This window comes from Rhea pennata, chromosome 2, assembly GCF_028389875.1.
Source record: "Rhea pennata isolate bPtePen1 chromosome 2, bPtePen1.pri, whole genome shotgun sequence".
In the NCBI taxonomy this organism is placed as follows: domain Eukaryota; kingdom Metazoa; phylum Chordata; class Aves; order Rheiformes; family Rheidae; genus Rhea; species Rhea pennata.
Genome location: NC_084664.1, coordinates 104961928 through 104984608, shown reverse-complemented (window position 1 = coordinate 104984608; position 22681 = coordinate 104961928). Strand labels below are relative to the sequence as shown.

Sequence of the window (22681 nt, the reverse complement as noted above, 5' to 3'; positions counted from 1 at the left end):
TCCTTGATATAATAACAGTTTATTTCGTTTATGCTTCAATATACTATATTACACCATGGGTTTGGTGTATGGAAACTGATACATGCATTAATTTTACAAACAAATTCATAGAAGCTTTATTTTTCCAAAATAATATGCCTAAATTAAAGCAATTCAAGCATGGCTGATTTAAGAACTTGCTCTGGACTGCCAATAAAGTGTGTGTGTTTTGTGCATCTCTTATCTGTTCTTTATACATCTGCTTATTGTTTTCATTTGTTCTAAATACAATGTGCCATATTTTTATAGGTTCCATTTTTATTACTCTCATCATGAATGAATGATTATATTTAATAATCCACTGCTTTCTGTCAAATGAGATTAGCAGATTTTCGCTATTTTCGCAACATGAGACCACTCCGTTCATTTTTCCTGAACAAGGGCACTTCTTTAAGAAATCTCTGAATTGGTATCAGAGACACAGGTGCTACTATATTGTTTTGTACTCACAGAAAGTGAGATAATTTTATTGCTTAGCTGAAAAGAAGGCTGGCCTGATATTTTTATTTTTGGATTATATCGTTTGTTGGCAGTATCTATGCCAATGTTGACCTGCAGTGGACTCTTCTGTCTGATAGTTGCTCTCTAGTTCCCCTAAGAACCCCATCAAATATTAATAGTTAAGTTAACCATGTATGGCTTTCTGTAAAGGTTTCTGTGCAATGCTCTCAGCTTTGTACAAACATGAATGTGTATAGTCAGGTTAGTCACTGTCTATACAGTTATATTGTCCAATGACAACAGAATAATCCTTCCATACTTCTTGTTTAGATAAATAGGCGCACTAGGAGTGAGAAAGAATGGAGGAGGACAAAAAAATCTGTCTTAACAGGGCCACTGGAAAACTACAGTATTCAATACAACATTTCAGTCAGAAATGTAGCTGCCTGTGAATGAGTCCAAGCGTGTTAACGCAGAAAGAATTGAAAATTCAGTTAACACATTTGTAAGGTTCAGATATCAATTCAGATATCATGAGCTTGAGTAACTACTAAAAGAGGTATGTACTAGTTTTTAAAAAATCTTTATAATATAAAGAAATGGTGTGATTAATTTCCAGAACCCTATGTGCTACTAATGTTTGCTCAAGGATCTCAAATTAGCCTAACGGTTTTATTTTGCAATTTGTCTGAATTTAGGTATTTTCTAGTTTACTTATAAATTAATCTGATAATAAATTAGATATCATTAGCAGTTATTTGATTAATTAAATGCAGAGAAGAAATCAAGCATCTTATTATTTTAGCAAATAACAGAATCTAAACTTTGAATAGAAAGTTTATTGTTAACCATACAATATTTAGGGAATTAAAAGCTAATCAGAAGAAATCTCTAATTGTTTTATATTCGACACAGAAGCAAAAAATGGACTTCCTTATAAGTTAAAAAATGTCTAAAGCCATATGTCTACTCCGTAAAGTATACTGTGCAATAAAGTCTAAGTTCAGTTTAATGTTTCAAGGAAAATTGACATAAGCATGAAATCTGTCTTTTGTTAACATAAATCATACTGCATAGATTAATATAGATCCATTCGCAAGAACAAATGCTAATATGATCTGCTTTTTGAGGTTTTTTTGTTGTTCAAAATTAGGATCTATATAAACACTTACTCTTCTCAATATCAGTCATACCGGATGTTTTCATTTTTCCCTTGATCCTGCAACAGTTCTAAGTGCTGAACCCAGATGAATAGATGACTTTTATTTTTTCCTTATAAAAAATTCCTCAAGAATTTTTTTCCATTAATTACACATAGCAGAAATAAAATGTTAGCCATAGAAAGCTTCTACTTGACTAGACAAAACCAATCAAAGTACATGAAACATTTTTAAACACATTTGTGCATAAAACAGGTCTGGACCTGTTGGACTGCTGATGAATCCGTTGATTTTCTGAGCAAAATATATATATATATATATTTATATATATGTATATGCATATATGGGCAGATGGGGAGGTGGGCACATGTCTATGTATGTACTGAAAGTATTGTGGTTTCAGAAAATATTTTAGCATCTGACATAGAAGTATTTATTTGCTTGAGGGTGAAACATAACTGTTGGACTTGATTTCTTTGGAGGATGTTGACATAGGGTCACTTCAGCTCTTCATTTGCATGATGAATGTGAAATGAAGATTACACAGTTGAATGAGATTCTTACTAAGCACAGCAATTCAGATTTTTAATTAGATATTCTCTTTTAGAATACTTATCATCTTAGAATAGTCTCAGGTTTACTAGCCTGGAACAGAAGTAGATGAAGCATATCAAAAAAAGTGTGAGATTTTTAGGTACTATCTAGAATCAATAGGGAAAAAAAGCATTTTTGTTGATGGAAACAACACACAAACAAACAAAAAAATCCCAACCCTCTTTTTTCACAGCAACTAAAATTTTTCAGCTTCAAACTACAGACACAGGAGCAAAAAAACAACCACCTCCCCCTCCCCCCCCATCAGAAGACTGTAGGGGAAGGAAAGTGAATACCTTTCGCATAATGTTCAATTCAGGGAAAAAAATCTTTTTTTTTTTTTTTTTAATAGAAATGTTGGAATTACTGACTATGGTGCTATTGGAATTTCATTGCTTCAAACTTATACAAAAATAACAGTTGTGTAATACTGTTGATCAAAGTGTCCACTGCCCAAGTAATATACTTTCATTTTAGAAGCTTAGGAAGCCTAGGAAAGGCTTCTGAAGAAATGCTGAATACAAGTCAGAAAATGCCCTGGGTACTATGTGAGTTAGCGTAGGTGGGAGGAGGACTTAGCACGAACAGTGCTAATCTGAGTAAAATAAACTCCTTAAGTAGTATAAAAGTAAATGTGACTTTTACCCTTTTTCAGACAAATATGATAATTATCCTCCAAGAAGATACTGGCATCTGTAAGTCACTGCTGCAGTCAGTAAGCAGTGTAACTCCATCAGTAGAGGTGGTGGTGGTCTTTGAGTGCAGTAGTTTCTGGCTCGAAAACATTGTAGCTGTTTAATGTCCACTCAAGCTGTTTAATGTCCACTTAGCACAGTGAGGAGGATGGTCGCAATGAGCGTGCAAAGGACCTTTGCTCAGTTGCAGATTTGTTAGGTCTAATACCTTGCTGCTACAGTGATGATTATATTGTTTCTGAAAGTAAAAATTAAATCATCTTCTATGTCCAAATTAGAGAGATTCTATGCAAATCCGTAGTTTAGGGTGTGTTACGAAAATGCCTGCCCTTTTCTGACATTAAAAAAAAAAAAAAAAGAGAGAGAATTTTGCTGTTTCCTTGCTTCTAGCGATCTTGCTGATATTATGCTGTTGCTTGTAACACTGCGATCCAGGGAAAAAACCCTGATGTCAAATTCGTTGTTTTTTTGAGGAAGACAGTAAGCTCTGTTAGCCTCACATATCCCCAAATCAAGAAGTTATTTTGTTGTGTTTCTTTTAAAATAGCAGTGCTAGAAGTAGGCCAGAGTGTTCAAGTAGAAGGAAGAATAGTACTTACGTCAGCCGTTTCCTCATTTAATAGCATTAACGTGGAAAGTAAGGAAAACCACTTTGCAGCATGTATATTGTACTTTTGCCCATTTGCTGAATGTTCGCTGAGATGCTGCTGTGCCAGAGAGCTCCCTATTCAATGACAGTGTTAAATTTTCTCATCAACACTGTTGATACAGTTATATCAATATAGAGATATAGTTGATATACCTCATTTCTGTTTATAATTTTTTTTCCAGCTTGTTCTCTCCATTATAAGGAAATGTGCTAGGGAAAACTTGGGTTTGAATGTAGCCTAGGTCCTGAGGGATCCCCAAGAGGACTTTTGCCTGGAGTACGAGTACAGAGCAAAGGAGGAGAGCAGTCCTGCCCTCCGCGCTCTGCCTCGGGGGAGAGGAGAGAGGAGGAGAGAAGAAGGGAGGAGAGGAGAGGGGAAGAAGGGAGGAGAGGAGAGGGGAAGAAGGGAGGAGAGGAGAGGGGAGGAAATGCACCTCAGTCCTGTAGGACTACGTGTCCTTGCAAGCTGGGTCACGAGGAAGCTCTCGGGGGGCAGCTGATCAGCAGTGTATATAATTTACAACCGCATCTTCACATACTGCTTTTCACTGTAATCGGCACCCTGATTTATGAGTCTAAATCATAGGATCACAGAATCAGTAAGGCTGGAAGGGACCTCTGGAGATCATCTGGTCCAACCTCCCGGCTCAGCAGGGTCACCTAGAGCATGGTAGACAGGGTTGCCCTAACCTTTCTTTGCAGTTCTTGCTGGATATGCTTGTAAATGCTTGACTACACCTAGACATTCCTTATATTTTTGGGACATGTTGTTTTCCCTGAAATGAGCATGAAAGATTTGAAATAAAACAATCTTTCATTAGCGAGTCTCCAGTCAATGTGGCCTTAAGCCATGATTTAGCACAAAGTTCTTGAATTCTCAAATGATTTAATCTTGGTATGTTCTGTACGATTGCATTCATCAAGACTTACTCTGATTTTCTTGGAGGAAAATGGCATGTAATTGAAGTTGAATTTATTTACTATTATCCTGCCTCAGAAAAGGATGTAGTTTTGCTGCGGTGCATCTTAGAAGTGGTACATAGAAATAAAAAACACACTTCCTATTAACTCAGTGAGGGTAGGGATCATGAATTTCAGTTTTTAAAGAGACCGTCATGTCTCAGGCAGCCATATGTCTCTTCCATTTACGATTATGCTGCTAGAGATTTCAGTTCTATATGTCAAAAACCAGAAATCTAAATTATTTTTGTTTAAATACAATTTTATTTAAAAATACTAATATTTGGGGTGCTGGGAGGAGTGATGTTGCCTGACCTGGGAGTATTAATATTTGTATTGTTAGGTTAATGTATAACTTTCTTTAAATTGAAGTGTTTGGGTATATAAAATATAAGGTTTCATTTAATGCTGAGAATAAAAGATACAAGAAAGTGTAAAATGAGAAAAAAAACAAGTGAAAAACTCCAACTAAAAAGAGCCTTTTGGATATAAATAATATAGATATACAATCTGAGGAAGACATTACTCATTGTATTTCCTTAGATAATAAGTATGCACTATATAATTTTAAAAGTTTTCTTTTTGTGATTGTGCCACATTGAAATACACCAAAAAAAGATATACCATAGTCTATAGCTAGTAGTTTTTCCCAAAACTAAAAGTTTCTGCAGCTAAAAATCATGTTGCACAGCATATGCCACTGTGTTGTGCTCACATAGTTTATTTCAGTCAGAAGTTGACTGCAGTTACTTTGAATCTGGGAAAAGGGACTGTTTTTTTCATTTGCAATGTCATAAAATTCTTAGGTAATAAATATGTAGAATTTATCCATATTCATATGAAATCTCTTAAAAGAATGTAACCTAAATGCTTGACAAAAGGAGAAAGGAAATACTTCAGACTTACACACAGAAGTTATTTAACTTTCACTTTCCATTCATTAAGAAAAGGCCCTATGACTTTTCCAAGAGAAATAATATAATCCTAGGAGTAGATTAAATCTGAAATAGTCTGAAGTTTTAAGCCAGACAAATACCATCGTTGACTGCCAGTCATGCGTTAGCTGCATAAGTTAATGTGATACCGTCCTCTGCGTATTGTGTTACCGGTGACAGACCCTCTTTGGACACTTGACTGATGGTGTTTGTGTCGTTCTCACTACAGACAAGTTGCCTGAGGTTCTTCTGCCTTCATGCCGTTGTCATTTGACGTTAATAACTGCCTAAGCAGGTACAGATCGACAGTCCTGGGGAGCTGTCCAACTCCCTTGGAAGGTTCTTGTGACTGACCTAGTGTCGCACTCACTGTATAAATGTTTTTTCTATTTCCCGACAGGTTTTGATAAGTCTTACTTAATATTTAAAAGCAAGTTTGCCTTCAAAGCAAAAAGTTATTGTGGATATTTTTGAGTAATTGAGCTCTGTTAGCTCACTCTTCATCTGTTGGGCTTTCTACTACTTGTTAAACACTTCGGATATGATGAAAGGCACTAGTCCTCAGTGTGAAGTAATGCACACAGTCTGTGAGGTTAACTAGAAATCTAACCTGAAGGACTTATTAAGTCCACTAAATTGCATTTTATTCCGTGAGTAGTATCATAGCTCTCTGTAGTACTAACCACTTTACTCACTTTTTTGATTGCAGACTTCAACCTTTATCTAAAGAAACAAAGTATTTCTTACAGTTATGCTAGCACAAGTAAGTATTGAGTAGATAAATCATTTTCCTGTAAATTATTTTTCTTCATTTTCCCATACTTTCACTATTAATAAAAATACACGTACTTTCTCCAGAAGCATTTCGGGTGTGAAACTTTATTTGATTAGAGCTACTTTATTTGGTAGCCAGCTGTGCAAGGCATTTCCTAGAGTTTGAGGGGAGAGTGTCCTTTCACTGCAAGAGCATCGTCCGCTGTCATCGTATGTGGGTCATCCAGTCCCTGTGAAGTTCTGAAGAGGTTGGTATCTTAGGCAGTTTTGCAATTATTAGGCATTTGTAGGCAAAGTATCCAACTAATGAATAATATGCTGCATATATGTATATATATTACCTTGGCCTTGTAGAATTTGAGTGCGATATGGTATAAATAATACTTTGATGGGAGAAACTGTTATCAAAAAGCTACGTCTGGTCATGAGTATTTAGGACAGACTGTATCTCTGTGTCATATATCCACCAATCTATATAACATGTTGTAGACTTTACTTGTCTGATTCTTATGTTGGAAAGATGGAGAGATGTAAGCAGAAGTGTAGCTATGGGATGCAAGAAAGTGTATTTTAGGGAACTAGGTTAATGGTCAGTAACAGTAATATGGCAAGTCTTTTTGTCCTTTTAAATACTGTTCTTGCTTTCAAGTATTCGCTTAACACTGTAAGTGTTTACATTAAAGATGGAATAGTAGATGATCTGATAGCCAAATGCTGGTTAATCAAGTTGACGGTTTGATCAGAATTTCAGAAGTGAAGGGGGATCCTCACAGAAATGTCAGTTTGCTTATGCCTAGATAACAACAGGGACACATAACTGACTGTTCGCAAACATAGGTACCTGCACAAACTTAAATTATTAGAAGCCTATTTGTGATGTATCTTACGGCTTCTCTAGACAAGTGTGGATAATGTTTGGCAGAAATATTTTATTATAGCTAATAAATGTCTTCTGGTAGTTGCTGTGATGAATAGTGCTGCCGTCATGTCAACAACAACTTTAAAATAGCGAATGATGGGAAAATATGAGTTTCTTATCTAGTATGTAGACCATATCTTAGTTTTTTTTAAAAAAGTGTATTTGCAATATATAGCAATGGTTAAAGTTACAAAAATATGTAAATGTTTTTAACTATTTATTTAACTTGATTGCCGCATTAATTCAATACTTCCTTAAGGAAAACTATAGTTCTTAATATGCTAAGATTGTTCAGAAAAAGAATGTCATTAATTGATAATATATTCAAAAATATACGTGCATTTTAATAAGTGGAAATATTTACAAATTAATGGTCTTATGATAGCAAAAGGGAAAAGAGCAGGTGAAAAAATTGTAGAAACTCAATGCACTGATATTTTTTCAAAGAATATTGTCATATTTTCTTTAAAATAATTTGTTACAGTCTGAGTATAGAGCACTTTCAGTAAATGACCAAAAGTTAGCAGCAATGTAATTTTCCTTCATGATTTTCTTTGACTTTCTGATTCAGTGATTCACAGAAAGTTTGTTCTTATTTATTTCTGCTGAGATACAAGCAAACATTTTATAGATGAGTCCCATGTCTTATGAAATAACTTTAACTATAATTGGTCAATACATATCTAATTTTAATAATAAAATTGCTTTCATAGTTACAACCCACTATCTTTATTATTACCTAATTGGGAAACAAGTTTTAGTCTCTGTATGGCCTAATTTTCTGTTCTTTTACACTAAATAGAGCTTAACTCCCCGTCATTACTGCCTATCTATCATTTAGCAGAAATAATTGCATAATTCATGCATAACCAGTGTTAATTAGTAATACATGTTATTACTCAACGTAAGCAACATCCATATGTTCTTCAGAGGAAGATTAAAAAATAGCCAGACTGCTTTGTATTTGTGTCTCTGTGAGTGTGCATGAAGTGTTCTTGTAAAAGTAATGGGGACAATGTTAGGTGTAATGCATTTAAAATAGTTATCAAATAAAAATCATATTTAAACCATCAAAAATCATGTGATTTTTCTAAAAGTATTACCAATTTTAATAAGAAATTATGTACCTGCGGGCAATAGTGATATTTGCAAGTGAAACAAATGAGATTAAGCTGCTGCGTATATTGCATGTGGTTCAGCATGATAGCACATCAGTCCTATGGGGATTCTGTGATTTTTTTTTTCCTAGACACTTCTATTTAAGTCTGAGTGATGATTTAGAAGACATAAATTGGCATGTGTGGCTTTTCTGGGCCATCTTTCTTAGTAGAGTTTTTCAGACCTTGCTAATCTAAACAGGAAAAATTCTTTCTCTGGTTTCAGTCAGAGGAATAATATTCATTTGGGTTTAGACTTCATATGAAAGTAGTTTTGAGGGAAGAGGTGTCAAAAAATTCTGCAGAAAATATATAGAAATGTTTCAAAGATGAAGACACTAATATTTTAGGTTTGTATTGTTTGACATTAGGGAAAGTTCAAAAAGTAAATGAAACTTTTACATATGCACAAGGAAATTTTCTGTTATCCCCTGTAATATCACATATGTGTTATTTCCAACTCAAATCCTGCGTCACTTTACCTTCTGTGGGCTGTATGAGAAGGGGAAGGGACAAGTGGCCTCATCTTTGTTTTTAACCTTTGAGAGCTGGGTATGAATTGAGCCATTTTTTGCCCATGCAAGCATTGCCATTGCCACGATGGGACAGTTTCTCTTGCAACAAAGGGTGCTGCCTCGGAGAGCTGAACATGGATATAGGATCACTCAGGGAAAAAAGGCTGAGTAGAGAGGGACAGTGCTCATGTTTTTGAGGCTTTGTCTCAGAGGAGTGGTGCTTAGCTACGCTGGCAGCTCGTAGCAGAGTGTGGGCGCAGATTCCTCTTAAGCTATATAATGTGCACCCAGCAGGTAAACATGAAAGAATATGAAGTTATTGGGAGTCACGTGGTATTTCACTTAGTCTACACATTAGATGTTTCGTAAGATAGGAGTTTGAAAATATCCCACCTTTAGCCAATGTATTCTCATACAAAGATCTCTAAGGTTGGTGTAAAAAAATAGTCTCCTCCTCAGCCCCCTCTCACCTCTTGTAGCACGTGTTGTGTAGCATGAACTGATTTAAACCAGAAGTACCAGAAGAGCTCTCTTGCTATTACCAAGGTACATTTTTAACAGGATTTGCTAACATAATTTGATCACTATGATTACATCAACAAACAAACATCACCCCGTGGTGTTGCCTGTTTGCAATACACCACTTCAGGGGCTGGAGTCTGCTCCTGCCAGCTGAGAATTGGCACGAGTTCGTCCAGGTGAGAGCTGAAGTGAAATGCCACATCACATAACCTCATGCACTGACCTGCAGGCCTCGGTAAGCTACAGAGGACTATTGCCACAAACAAGTTGTATATTTTCAAATGAGAAGTTTACAGATTTGTTCCCAGTGATATTTTTTGTGCAATATGCAGGGCCTAATTAAGGTCTCCCATCTCTTTGTATTTTATGTCACCTCATAACATTTGTATAGCAGCATATCATAACTGAATCACAGGACAGATGAAAATGCAAGTATGTTGATTGTATTTATAGCTGTGCAAACACACTTTACAGTTTATCATTCAGTCCAACAATTCAGTTATCTTAAGTCGAAACTGAAATATTCAGTGGCAATTTTTTCCAATTGACCATTTGATGGACCAAATTTCCAGTGGCATTTACTATCAATAAATCTAATCTGCATGCATTAAAGATAAGAATTGTGCTGCTGTTTTAAAGATTTTTACTGTGACTGATCTGTTTGTGTACTATAAATTATAATAAATACATTTCAAAATTCATAAATAATATTAAATCTGATATCCAGAAAGACAAAGCATTGTAGACTGGTTGCAAAGGAATGGTGAACTGCTTTATGGATGTACATGATGAAAGGAGAAATACAACTTTAGCTATGAAAAGTAATTCACCTGCTTCTAAAATAGGTTTCACGTTTATGTCAAGGAGGAGGTTTAAGGCAATCCCTCGCAAGTAAGCAATAGCTATTAGGATGTGTTAGGTAAAACTAGCTCACTTGTACTCTTCATCCTTCAGAAACATTTGCAGCTAATGTTGATGCTTCTGATAACATACACAAATCCTCACAGTTCTTTGGGAAGATATTTCAGTTCTACATTGAAACAGTATTTTCTGTAGTATGTACTTGATAGTTATTGTAAGATACAAATTTTGAGTTATATTAAATACGTTACAGCCTATACTTTGCAAAGCACAGTGTAATCTTAGAGTGATCACATTTAGATAGTTTCTTCTGTGTGGCAGTTGGAAAATTATCTAATCTGGATCTAATCATCAACGTTGTGCAGTTGTAAACTAAACTGCCAGATTCAAACACCCTGAAAGGCTGTTTTTGGATCCAGAGTTTCAAGATTTAGACGTTCCTGTAATAGAGGTAGGCAGGTGGACTGAGGAGATGAAAACACACTCTCACAAGAAATAACTTCCAAGAACAACCTTTTTTTTTGTTGTTGTTTCCTAATACTTCTACTTGAAATGTGGTGTGAGAGTGAATATAAATAGAACCTGTTGCTTTTCAGCAAGAGTCCTGTTTTGAATACATACCAGTGCTAAGCTAGACTTACGGAAACACCAATGTGTTTTAATTTCTCCCTAGATGTGTGTAAAATTATAAAGAATAGTTTTGTGTACGTTCATTTCATTCTACATTTCTAGCATGTACCCTTTTGGTCAGGGTGCAGGCACAATGAAATAAAGTAAGAACATATATATTTTGTAAAATATGTTAACAATTATATACTGGTCATGAAAAATCATAGGCTCTACATAGGGCTACACATCTGGTGAACATTTATATTGTTCTGTTACACAGTCTCGGCAGAAGAGAAAATATGAGAGGGAAGAGAAAGAAGCATGGGACCACTAGATCAGATTTACACTGTCACCTTTGTGCAACCAGCCTTTTCCCAGTGATTCCCCAAAGCTTATCTGTAACTGGAAGCACCAACTGGGCAGGTCGGTGCCATCCTTCCTGGCAGGCTTGGCTTACCCGTATGCCAGTGTGTCCCCAGCACCTGCTCTGTGCCGCCAGAGTATGGCAGCATGTCTTGTGGTCCCCCTCTGTTGTCTCCTGGCATTACACCCTCTCCAGGGAAAGTTATGGTTTATAGGCATGACTCTGGTTCAACAGACCTCAAGAATATCCATGGAAACAGTAAAGGCTGTGTTACTATGATAATAACCACATTTGGCTCTCAAAAACTCCAGAAATGACTCTGTCCTTCAAACTACTTGCCTAGGAATTGATAGAATTCAGAAATAATCCATTATCCAATAATCCAAAGCCTTAAATACAATAGCACATTTGCGAGTTTTGTGCCTGTCCCCCATTCTTGTCTGTTGGATGTTTCTGTCACTTGCAATGTGTGAGGATCTGCTGAGGATTTGAGGGCTGCACCAATTATGCATGGGAAAGATTTCTCCCAGACATATTTACTAATTACAGTAAATCATCATCACTAGATATTTCAAGGGATATTTCAAGAACTTCATTAATAGCTGAACGTTTGGATATGTTTTAGAATAACAGTTTTATTTTCTACAAATAAAGATGATTGAATTCTATGCCAAATAACACAAATATAATGACTTCATGTGTCCCTTCTGTTCATATTTGACGTGTGAAATGATGACTGTGACCTTTCTGGTTCTGGTGCTTTCTTACTCTCAAAATTTCAGCATTTTGTTGAAGAAATTATCACATAAGTGATTTCCTAGATGTCCACAAAAATAGAAAAGAAGAACATGCAGGTAATTTATTAGAGACATTGCTAGATAGCTGGAGTCATCCAAGCCTAAAGTTAGGTTGGTTACAACAATAGATGCTCAGCGTGAGCCTGAGGCCAAGCCTGCTCTCCAGAAAATTTCCTATAGGTGAAATGTACTCTAATGAAAGACAGCCAGCCTAGTTGCATTATTTTATTAGTGGTGGTTTCACACTGTGTGAAAGCCAGTTTGGGATGTGGTTTGTTTGACCGGTTCCAGAGATTTCATGATGTTACGATTGGAAAGTGAGGGCTGAGCGTGGAGAGCATCTGTTGTGCTGTTGTGTGGGTCTATGTCTTGTCAGACTGAGAACTGGGGAGCTCATAGATGTAGATCAATGTGACGCGATGCTGGACCAGGAGGTTTTGAATTTTCATACAGATTGCTTTGAGGACCAAAGAAGGTGAACAGAACAGATGGAGTTCAGTGTTCAGACTAATTTAACAGATGTGACCATTCAGTACAGCAAAGAAAAAAGTTTTGTATTGAGGATTCCTTTTATCACTTTAGTTTATTTTACTTTTAGAAAAGTACTTTAGAACTATTATTTTTTTTTATATAATAATAAAGAGTAATAAGGGATATTTCAGATATTATATCTTATTTTATTTTTTTCTATTTTGCATTTATCTTTCAAGCAGCTTTTCTAGAAAGATACTGCCTTGAAATCTCAGTTGTCCTCTCTCTCTCTCTCTCTCTCTCTCTCTCTCTCTCTGTATATATATATATATATATCTTTTTTAACTCCATCCTTTACCCCCCAATTTGAAAACAGGAGATGCAATTCTGATAGTGTGAGCCCTTTTAAATGTTCAACATTCCAGGCAAAGAGGTAGGTTTGGAACTACATGTTAATAACTCATATTTCAAAACAAGCAAATTATCATAAAACTAGTTTGTGAGTATTTTTTTTTAACTTCGTTCCTTTTCTGAGTAAAATGTTTCCACTGATGTTTTTGTCTATTTTTTCCAGAACTAGAGGCTGAGGAATGGTGCAAACATCTCTGCATAGAGTGTCTAGGAACCAGGCTCAATGATATAAGTCTTGGGGAACCGGACTTGCTTGCTGCTGGAGTCCAGAGAGAACAAAATGGTAAGTAACTTTGTAATTACTCCTGTATCGGTTCTTAGGTGAACTATATCCCATGCTGTGTTCACTGATGTGTCTCGTTTTGGGGATTTTTCCTATTACCTAGAAGTACTTAATTAATAGCTGAACTTTTGGATATGTTTTAGAATAACAATTTTATTTTCTACAAATAAAGATGATTGAATTCTATGCCAAATAACACAAATATAATGACTTCATGTGTTCCTTCTGTTCACATTTGACATGTGAAATGATGACTGTGACCTTTCTGGTTCTGGAAACAACGGCCTCTGTGAAAAGGAAGAAAATAGTAGTAGTGGTTCCAAAGCCTTTAAAAGCAAATGATGAACATTTGAACAAGGCTTTGGGTTGCAAAATACGTTTTTGTTTTATGCTCATACATATCTTGAACAATGAAGTCTAGGTCATCTAAATGTCATCAAGTATAGGTAAAAAAGGCAATGGCAGATGCTAGGCAGCATAAGCCTGAGCTTTAAAATCTTCATATAAAGGCTGTTTTGTACAGAACTTTAGATTAAAAACATAAAAGAACAATGCTAGTGGATGGAATACAGAATAACAAAACAAAATCTGTGATTATACTGTAATTTAATTGCTATTAATGAACACAAAGGCAACACAAAATGTGCTCATTTATTTCCTCCTAAATAACAAGTCAATGGTTATTAATGTCTTAATGCTTTAATAAAATCTAATAGCTTCTAACAAAGTAATAAAACAAATTGCCTCAATGGTTACAAAATATCGAACCAACTATCATTATAAACAAAATCACGTAATTAAATTATAGAATGAATAGCACTATATCAATTACATTGTATTAATTTCTTAGGCGAGTCCGGACATCTCTCAAATTAATAATATGAAATATACTTAAATATTTAAGAAATTTTGTTGAAAGATCAGATATTATTCAAGTGTAATTTAAAAAAAGATCCAGTGTTTGTGAAATTGTTTGCTTACTATGACACTATATTCAATCTGTAACCTGGTTTAACTATATGTATTTCTCAAACTATAGTACAAATTATAGCTACTAACATTGTGGGAGAATGATAATGATCAGATACAGCTGGTAATGATCAGATATAAAGCATCCTATTTGCTGTTTGTACATAAGCTATAGGTGTAAACTCATATGTGCCCTATTAGCAAGAGAAATATGTAAGCAGGTGCAGTTCCTTTACAAAGGGGAAGGGAAATAAATCTTGTCAAAAGCTTGTGACGTGAACAGAAAAACAGTTTGGTATTCCTCAAGCTGTTTCTGTAGCGAAGTCATTTAGTGTCCAGCAGCTTTGGGACTTAGATGACAAATATTGCATTTCGTCTTGTTCTTGATAGAAAAAGATCTAGCCATACAAAACATCTCCAAAAGACGTAGATTAGTTCTGCTGCTTGAACCAGTCTTGATTGAATTGCTTTAGTGCAATTGAATTTAGAGCTTTAGAAATTAATTGCAGTATTAGCAACTTTAAAAAATCAACATATATGAACATAATTAGAATCTTTATTGTTCTGAGTAAGTAAATGTAAGGAAAGAAGGAAACAAAGCACGTGTTTTTTGTGCAAAGCACATGAATAAGAATGCATAGAGGGGTATGATTACCAACCTTTTTTAAACCAAGTGGCTGAACAGAATCCAATATTTGAAGAACATTCTCTTCTAAACCATTAGTTGCAGGATCTCATACAAGCAATTCTATCTCTTTCCTTCCCTCATTCCCTTATTGCACAACTCTGCAATTTAATAAGCATGTTTAAAATTCAAAGTTTTCTTTTTTTTTTTTTTTTTGTTCTAGAAGCAAAGTAAATTCTAGTTTTGGATTTTTTAATCAATTTAGAAGGAGGTGAGAGTGTGGAGATTCTTATTACTGGTATGAAATCTAGCATTTTCATTAATTTAACTGTGCTGAAGAACCTACACTTAGATTTCTTTAGCAGTTTTCTAGGGTAAAGTCAGTAGAATGTAACTGTGACTTTGGTCTATCATAGTTCCTGTAAGCTTGGCAGTCTCATTCAGCATATGGAATTCCGTTTTATGGAAAAGATGTGTATTTGGGAATGAAAACATTTGGTGACCTGTGATAAAAGTTAAAAATCTGAAATTTACTTTTCTGAACATTTTCACTATTGTAGCTCAAAAGGGCATGCTGTCAAAGACTTTAGTTCAAAACATACTTAAAATCCCCTAAAAAGACTACTGACCTTTTTGTCAACCTGAAAATTAACGGTCAAAGTTTAAATTTCCAATGTGAAACACATGAAAAATGATAAATCGGTAAGAAATGTCCAGTCCTTGCTCATTGTGAAAATGGCAGCTGTGACACCTTTAAGGTGATTTTTGTGTGTGTGTTAGATAACTGTACATTGATATAGGACCTTATACTGTCATTACTTCAAAACATACTGCATGTGTTAGTCGACATCATGGAAACCCTTTTGAGTTAGTCTACGTATTAGTATCTACTGGAAAAAGGTAATGTGAGAATACATAGTAAATGTTTGCAAAACCAGGAAGAGAATCCAAAAGTCTTCTAGCTTCATGCATGTCCTGTTCCCTGAATTGTGCTATGGCCCTGCTTCAGGGCTCGAGACTGAACTAAAGATGCCTCTTAGCTCCTGAGTAAGACCATAGATTGTATTCTGATAGGGACTGTGGTTCCAGTATTTTTAGAATTTTCGATCATTTTTTGACATTTTAAGGGATAAAAGCAATTGAAATGTCGTGCTACAACAAAATGTTAGTATCTGCATGATATGTCAGGGTGTTAATACCTTTAATCCCAACACAGCAGGCATAATCCCACTGCCTTTTTCAAATGGTTGTTGATAAAGATCGTCTGAAATGTTTATCATTTGGTAAAGATATTTCCTTGATAATAAAAGAACTAGCCTAATGATTTGGGTTTTTTTCTCTCTGAGATATTTTGCTCTTTCCTAGCAGTAATATTTTTAATATACTATGCTCGTCATCTGTCCATGTTTTTACCCATTCCTGTCATTAGAAGACATTTACCTAGAATGTATTTGTATGACATATACTTCTAAGAATAGCTACTGAAGTGATCAGATAAATTGGAGATCTCTTGACAAAAGAGAATAGACTTTCTGTTGTGCATTTGTTTGCACAACAGGTCCTGGATATGACCATCCCTAGAGAGAACATTTAGTTTTGAAGGTTTGTGATAAATTTCTTGATTGATACCGTAAATGCCTTGGGACCATATAAACTCATTGCTGCATGCTGCTTATAAGTTTTACACCCAAGAACTCAAGTTTCAGAAAATATATGGTGAGAAAAATATGTGTGTTTGCTGTGATTTGTCTAGCATATTTTTGTTATGTTTATCCTCCCAGTCTCACTCATGGGGCCCATCCATGAGATCAGCTTTTGATTTCAGAAGGGAAGACCCTTGATTCTTTGCTACGCGAATGTGACAATACATTTTGCAAAACAGTTTCTTCCAGAGACTGGAAAAGTTGATGTTTGTTGTGCAAATGTCATGGCTAAAAGGCCCCAAGTACATTAATCAGATATTTCTGTCATACGAAGAGAAAATCCGTGGTAGTGCAGAAATTGGAAGTAGATTAATTCTGTTACGGTCCTAAGCTGTTCTATAGGCACTTGGCAGATCCTGTCCATTATAGCAGCACCGCTGTGTGACCCTCTAGCACCAAGCAATCCTGCAGTGGTAATAGCCGGAGAAGCCAAACTGTGGCAGTGCGCTGATCGTGGCAGGGGCTTGTGGCTGTAGGTGTTGTGACTTGCAGGAGGAGCAGAGGAGGCCACTTAGAGAGACTTTTGCTCTTGTGCAAAAGCCCGTCAGTAGCTGAAAGCCGCTCGCTGTACTCCGTCTGTGTTATTAACAGTAAGAAGCATTACTGCAAGTGTTACTGTGTTAACTCCAGTGTGGGAAATGGCCCTTAGATGATTTCTTTTTTTACATAAAAGGCTCACAACTAATGGCTACGTAGTTTGCAATGAAACGCGGCTTCTCATAAAACTGAGATCTGCAATGAAGCGTCCCTTATGCTCCCAGCCATTTTACCTTCTCTCGCCTGTGAATCCATGTGACTTGCAGGTGTTCCTCAGCCATTCAAGAGCAAAATAGCTCTTACTCATTGTGAAAGTCCATTTAGATTATTTTGCAAAGAAGGAAGATATAGTATCATATCAAAAGCAATAAAGACTACATGATCCTCTTTAGATAATGAATTTAGCATAATGGTCTGGAACTCTGGATACAATGGCAGTGCAAATAATAATACATAGTAATAACTCCTGGAAAGAAAATCTGGACTCAGTTGCATCTGATAATATTGTTGACAAGCAGTCTTCTAAGCAGTAGCCTCAGACCCTTACACATACATTTCATATTCCTTAGATTTCCCAAGCTGATGATAGGGGAAAAAAGCATTCTTGTAGAGTGCTGTCTTCCTGTGAAAGACGCAGAACGTCCTTTGCAGATGTCAGTGCATTTAAAAGCAATTCTGGTAGTGCACTCAAAACCTAACAATAGGGACAAATCTATTTTTGAATATTTTTATCTACCTGACTGTCATTGCTTTTAGAATCTATTATGATGATTTAATCAAATTGTCATTGTTCTGATGTAACATTATATTTCATGATTTTACAAAAGGAATTAATAAGAAAAAAGTCATCTAAATGGATAACAAGAAGCTATGTTTACTGTGCAAAAGAAACCAGAATATTCAAGACGAAAAAAGTTATTTGAAGAAGATACTATTAAAGTGATTCTTAAGAGCAGGCTCTCTTTTTTGATAAGGACACTTCCTATCTATTACAAATACTAAATGCTATTACTGAAATAGCTGAATACTTGTACTAAAATCAGATTCTATTGAATTTTACTGGTAATAATGATGTAAACAAAGAAGAAAATAGGCAAAGGTAAAAATGCTCATTTTTAAGATGAAGAAAAGGCCCGTTCTGTCTTTTACTGCCGTAGCTCAGTTAATGTTTGGTGTCATGCCTGTGATGTTAAGATCATGCTTTTCTATTATGTCTTTCTGATACTTTTAATTTTCTTGCTATATATATGTGAGTTTACAAGTCTGTACAAATTTGAAAGATAATTATTTACTTCTTTTACTCCCTGCCTAATATCACTGTTCATACTTATAAAATTACTTACTTCTTAGAGGTCTCTCTTTTATCATGATAACTGTTGTGTTGCCTCTCTTTCTTTGTTTGAAGGATACCACAGTACAGCAGCCTTGCTTCCTGTATTTTAATAGCAAGAAACTCATTAATTTCTCCTAATAATGTACCTTCCTTTGCTGAAAAACATCTTCGAAACTCAGAAGAGGATTATGAGTATTTCCTTATGCCACATATTGAGATTACAAACTACCCTCAAATTCATTTGCTGTTATCATTAATCTGTTTTTATAGTTCTATTTTTCAAGTATAAAGTAAATACAGCCAGTTTTTTTCAGAAAAGAAAGGGATTTACAGTTTTCAGTGGTTTGTTAATACAGTGAGTTTTCAGATTCTTCTCTACCTTACTTATCAGTGAATTCATGTACAGTAGCCTTGATATTTTTTTAAGAAGTTAATAAACTTTTCCATGCCTTTATAATAGGTGCAAAGCAGAGCAACTATACAAAAAAAAAGAAATGCAAGTAATTCTAAAGGGCCGGTTCCTCGCTGGGAAGGAAAACCAGGAGAGAATCATTCTGATAGCCCTGATGTCTGAAAGGACAGAAGTTGCTGCAACTTAGCACTCTCTTTCCACCTGGAAATTAGCTACACACTGTCAGCAGCAAAAGGTTCATAGATGGCAGAGCTTATACCACATGGAAACGGAATGTGTGCTTTTAAAACCTCTTCTTACATAGCTTCCACCAATCCAACCTCCTCCTTCCATAAATACTTTTCCTTGACATTAAAGCTGAAATGAAAAGAAGCATCTAAATTACAGGATTTCAGGGTTCTCTGTTCAGTTTTCCAACTGGGATGATTTAGCCAAAGGAATCTAGCGATAAAATGATTAAAACTAGGATCATTAGGCCTCATGGTCATTTTACAGCTGCACATTGAACCGAAAGACTGTGAGCATTTCATCGTTGCTGCCAAGTTTTCGTTTCTGTCAATGTGCTCAGTTTAACAAAGATTCTTCTGCTTCTGAGCTCTGAAAAGCTTTTTTAAAGGTCTTCTACTTGCCAAAGGCAAAATGCTAAACGCCTTTACATAGCCTAAATATATGATGAAACGTTGCTCTGCTTATTGAAGGAGGTGCAAAAGAGCAATTGCACCAAAAACAGTGGAATAATAGGTGTGGTAATAAAATAGCATTTTTTTCTTATCCTGGCTCCCCATCTCTCTGAATTTTATTTTCAACTACTTTAGAGGTGAGAAGAAACTCTTGATGCTGGATGCTGAGGAATTGTACCTTCACAGTCTCGGCACTGTCGTGTTCAGCCGAGCAGTACCTACTTGTTTGTTTTCTTCCATTTCCATATTTCCTGGGTCCCTCACTAACTTGTATTTGGTTAACCTTACTACCCAGAGAATTGCTGTTATCCCATATCCCCCATATGCAGACGGTGACTGACCCACAGAGAAGCTAAATTTCGGAGATCTGGGGATGGAACTCAGCTGGGGACTGAATCCAGACACTCCAAATCTGATCTGTGAATGTTTGTTGTTTATCACTAGTATGAGTTTAAGAGTAAAACTTGCCTCTAAAACCTGAATGATTGTATTACCATTATCTAGCTATCCAAATATTTCTGAAATGAACAAATTGGACCCTGCATTTTAATTCATAACATAATTTAACTGTGCACCTTCCCCTTGCCCTTGACTTCTTGTTACTCAAAGGAGTTTGTAAATTTTAGTTTCAAATGGATATAAATCCATATTCAATCTCTTCCTACAAATACATTTGTGCACTTTTTTTTATCGCCAGTTTGAATAAACTCTAATGGTTCTACATTTTGCCTTGCGGATGATGTTCAATTTAATCAGATATGCTTTCTTTAATCCATGACACCTCACCTTAGATATTGACCTCTAGTATATCAGATGTCCTGAATACCCTTCATGCCATAATATCCTCAGACACTTCTGAGAAGCTGAGGGTTTTGTGAATGTTCTGGTAACTTTTAAAGCAAATTGAAATTTCCCTCATCTTCAACATGAGAGTTTCATGTCTACTACAGAAAATAATTGAACATTTCCATTTTCTCTACTCTCTGAGGCACTCTGTCAGTGAAGACAAGATAAGGGGAAGACTTTGGGAAACGGGCATTCCTACTTGCTGTGTATCACACATTGTGTGGTTTCACATAGCCTAAGGGGACTATATGAAAGAGGGGCCAAGAGAACCTACAGATATGGTGGTCCTCTGAATCTTTCTTTCAAACAGAGGGAGAATATTCAAGAGGTAACAGCGTGATAATGCAAAATTAAAGTCTAACATAAAATCACATGCTCCTAGGCATTTTTGTATGGCCCATTACTACAACATCCAGACACTGAAAAAGGGTAAATATATATAATTCTTGTGAAAAGTGTATGTTGCCTTGTTCTGCACCATTACCTTCATGATGCAGTCCTTGCCATATACAAGTCTTTCTGTTGCTTCTTTAGCAAGCATTAGGTGAGACCTGTGCTCATCACGTTCCTCTGAGAGTTTGGGGAAATTCTTTACAGCAATTTCAGCAGCACCTGCTAAGCTATTTACGCTGTGCATCAGAAGACTTACAAAACATTAAGAGTTTCACACATAGGACCTTAGTCATAAAATACAACTTTTAAGACTAGCACCCATTAGTTTGATTAATGAGAACAAGAGCCTGGGAGAAGAGGTTGAATGGCCATGAGATTGAGTGAATCAATTGGGAAATCATTAATGGGACAAAATTAAATGGACTGAAACAGAATAGCATTGGGGATGACAAGTTTACTTACAGCTATGCAGGACTGCAAATCTTAATACTCACTCAGCAGTTCCTTGGCTCCTTTAATTCCTTAACCAAACTTTTATTACCTTCTACACACACCCACTTCTGGCTTTGTGTTAACTCGCTTATTTGCAATATTCAAACTGATTTATCAGGGAAGTATATTTAACAAATATTAAAAAACCTGAAGACATAATGCATGAGATACTGATTGTCAAGTACACTTGGAAGCTGAATCTCATTTTGACTGTTATGTTAAATTTCTCTCACTTTATACTTCATGTGATTATTCTGAATTCCTTCATAATTTTTAGGAAGTCATTCTCACTATGAGAAAATTCCATGGAAATAGTGGATTTAAAATGTTCTACACCAAACCATCATTCACTTATTAGTACTTGGACACAATTTTCTTGCCTCCCTGTAAAGTATATATTCCCTTGACTGTTTTATAGAATGAGCATTGCACATGTGTATACTTCAAATGGTTTTTACCTTGACCTCTTATTTCAGAAAGTTTACTGTGAAGTGGAAGTGCAGCTAATAACAGTTGTTGTTGTAGCCTTAATAATTGTATTGAATCAAATGTTTCCAGAAAGAAACAGATTGTGAAATGTTACGAATTTTACCAGTTTTCACACATAAATAGAAGTTTTACAGAAAGAAGGTAATTGTTTACAGGCTTCAGTAAGTCTGCATTTGCAAATGCAAGGGTAGTATTTGTAAGAACAATAGCTGTACATATATATTTTGCCAATATAACAACTCTATTCTTTGAGAAAAGAACTTCTACTAGAGTTTAAATCACTGTGGTTTTTTTTTTTTTTTTTTTGTGTGTGTGTGTGTGTGTGTGTGTGTGTGTGTGTGTGTGTGAAGAATTGTGAACTTCAGTGTGAGGACAAAAGCTTTGAGTTCAGTTGCAGGGGATGTATGACAAAGTTAACGGACTTTGAAGATCATCTGTGAAAGATGCTTCAGTCTGCTGTAGTCTTTATATTGAAAATGAAATGAAAAGGATTCTCAGACTCCTGTTGTACATTGGCAAGGCTTTTGGACATGAGTGAATCCCTAGCAGTTTTCACAGGCTAGAAATTTGGCCTTAGTTTCTGAACTTAAGATTTTTTGATGATTTTGCAAGTTCACATTTTGTTTTAACTAGATATACCTTATTCTATTTTTTTTTTCTCCAGAGCGATTCAATGTATATCTTATGCCTACACCAAATCTAGACATCTATGGGGAATGTACAATGCAGATCACACATGAAAACATCTATCTCTGGGACATCCACAATGCCAAGGTCAAGTTGGTCATGTGGCCTCTAAGCTCTTTGAGGAGATACGGACGTGACTCAACGTGGTTCACATTTGAGTCTGGAAGGTAAGACCTAAGGAGAAGCAGCAACAAGAAGAAAAGAAACAGTCATTTTTGAGATGCTGCCTAATAAGTTAGTGCTCATTGTAAAGTGAGAAAGACAGAATACATGGTGTATCCATATGCTTCCATCGGTTGACTAGTACTTCAACATATTTAGCTCAGTGTTCAAAATAAACATTAATACTATAAATACTT

The 22681-nt window shown here is 35.6% G+C and overlaps 1 protein-coding gene across 2 annotated transcripts in view; it reads left to right on the top strand.

Moving 5' to 3' along the window:
- Positions 1–22681, top strand: part of DOK6 (docking protein 6) — a 252314-nt gene that overhangs the window by 136147 nt on the left and 93486 nt on the right. For both annotated transcript variants that reach the window (XM_062570068.1, XM_062570069.1), the window contains 2 exons: positions 13037–13156; positions 22300–22489. In XM_062570068.1, coding sequence (XP_062426052.1) covers positions 13037–13156; positions 22300–22489 — 310 coding nt within the window. The remainder of the gene's footprint in view (positions 1–13036; positions 13157–22299; positions 22490–22681) is intronic.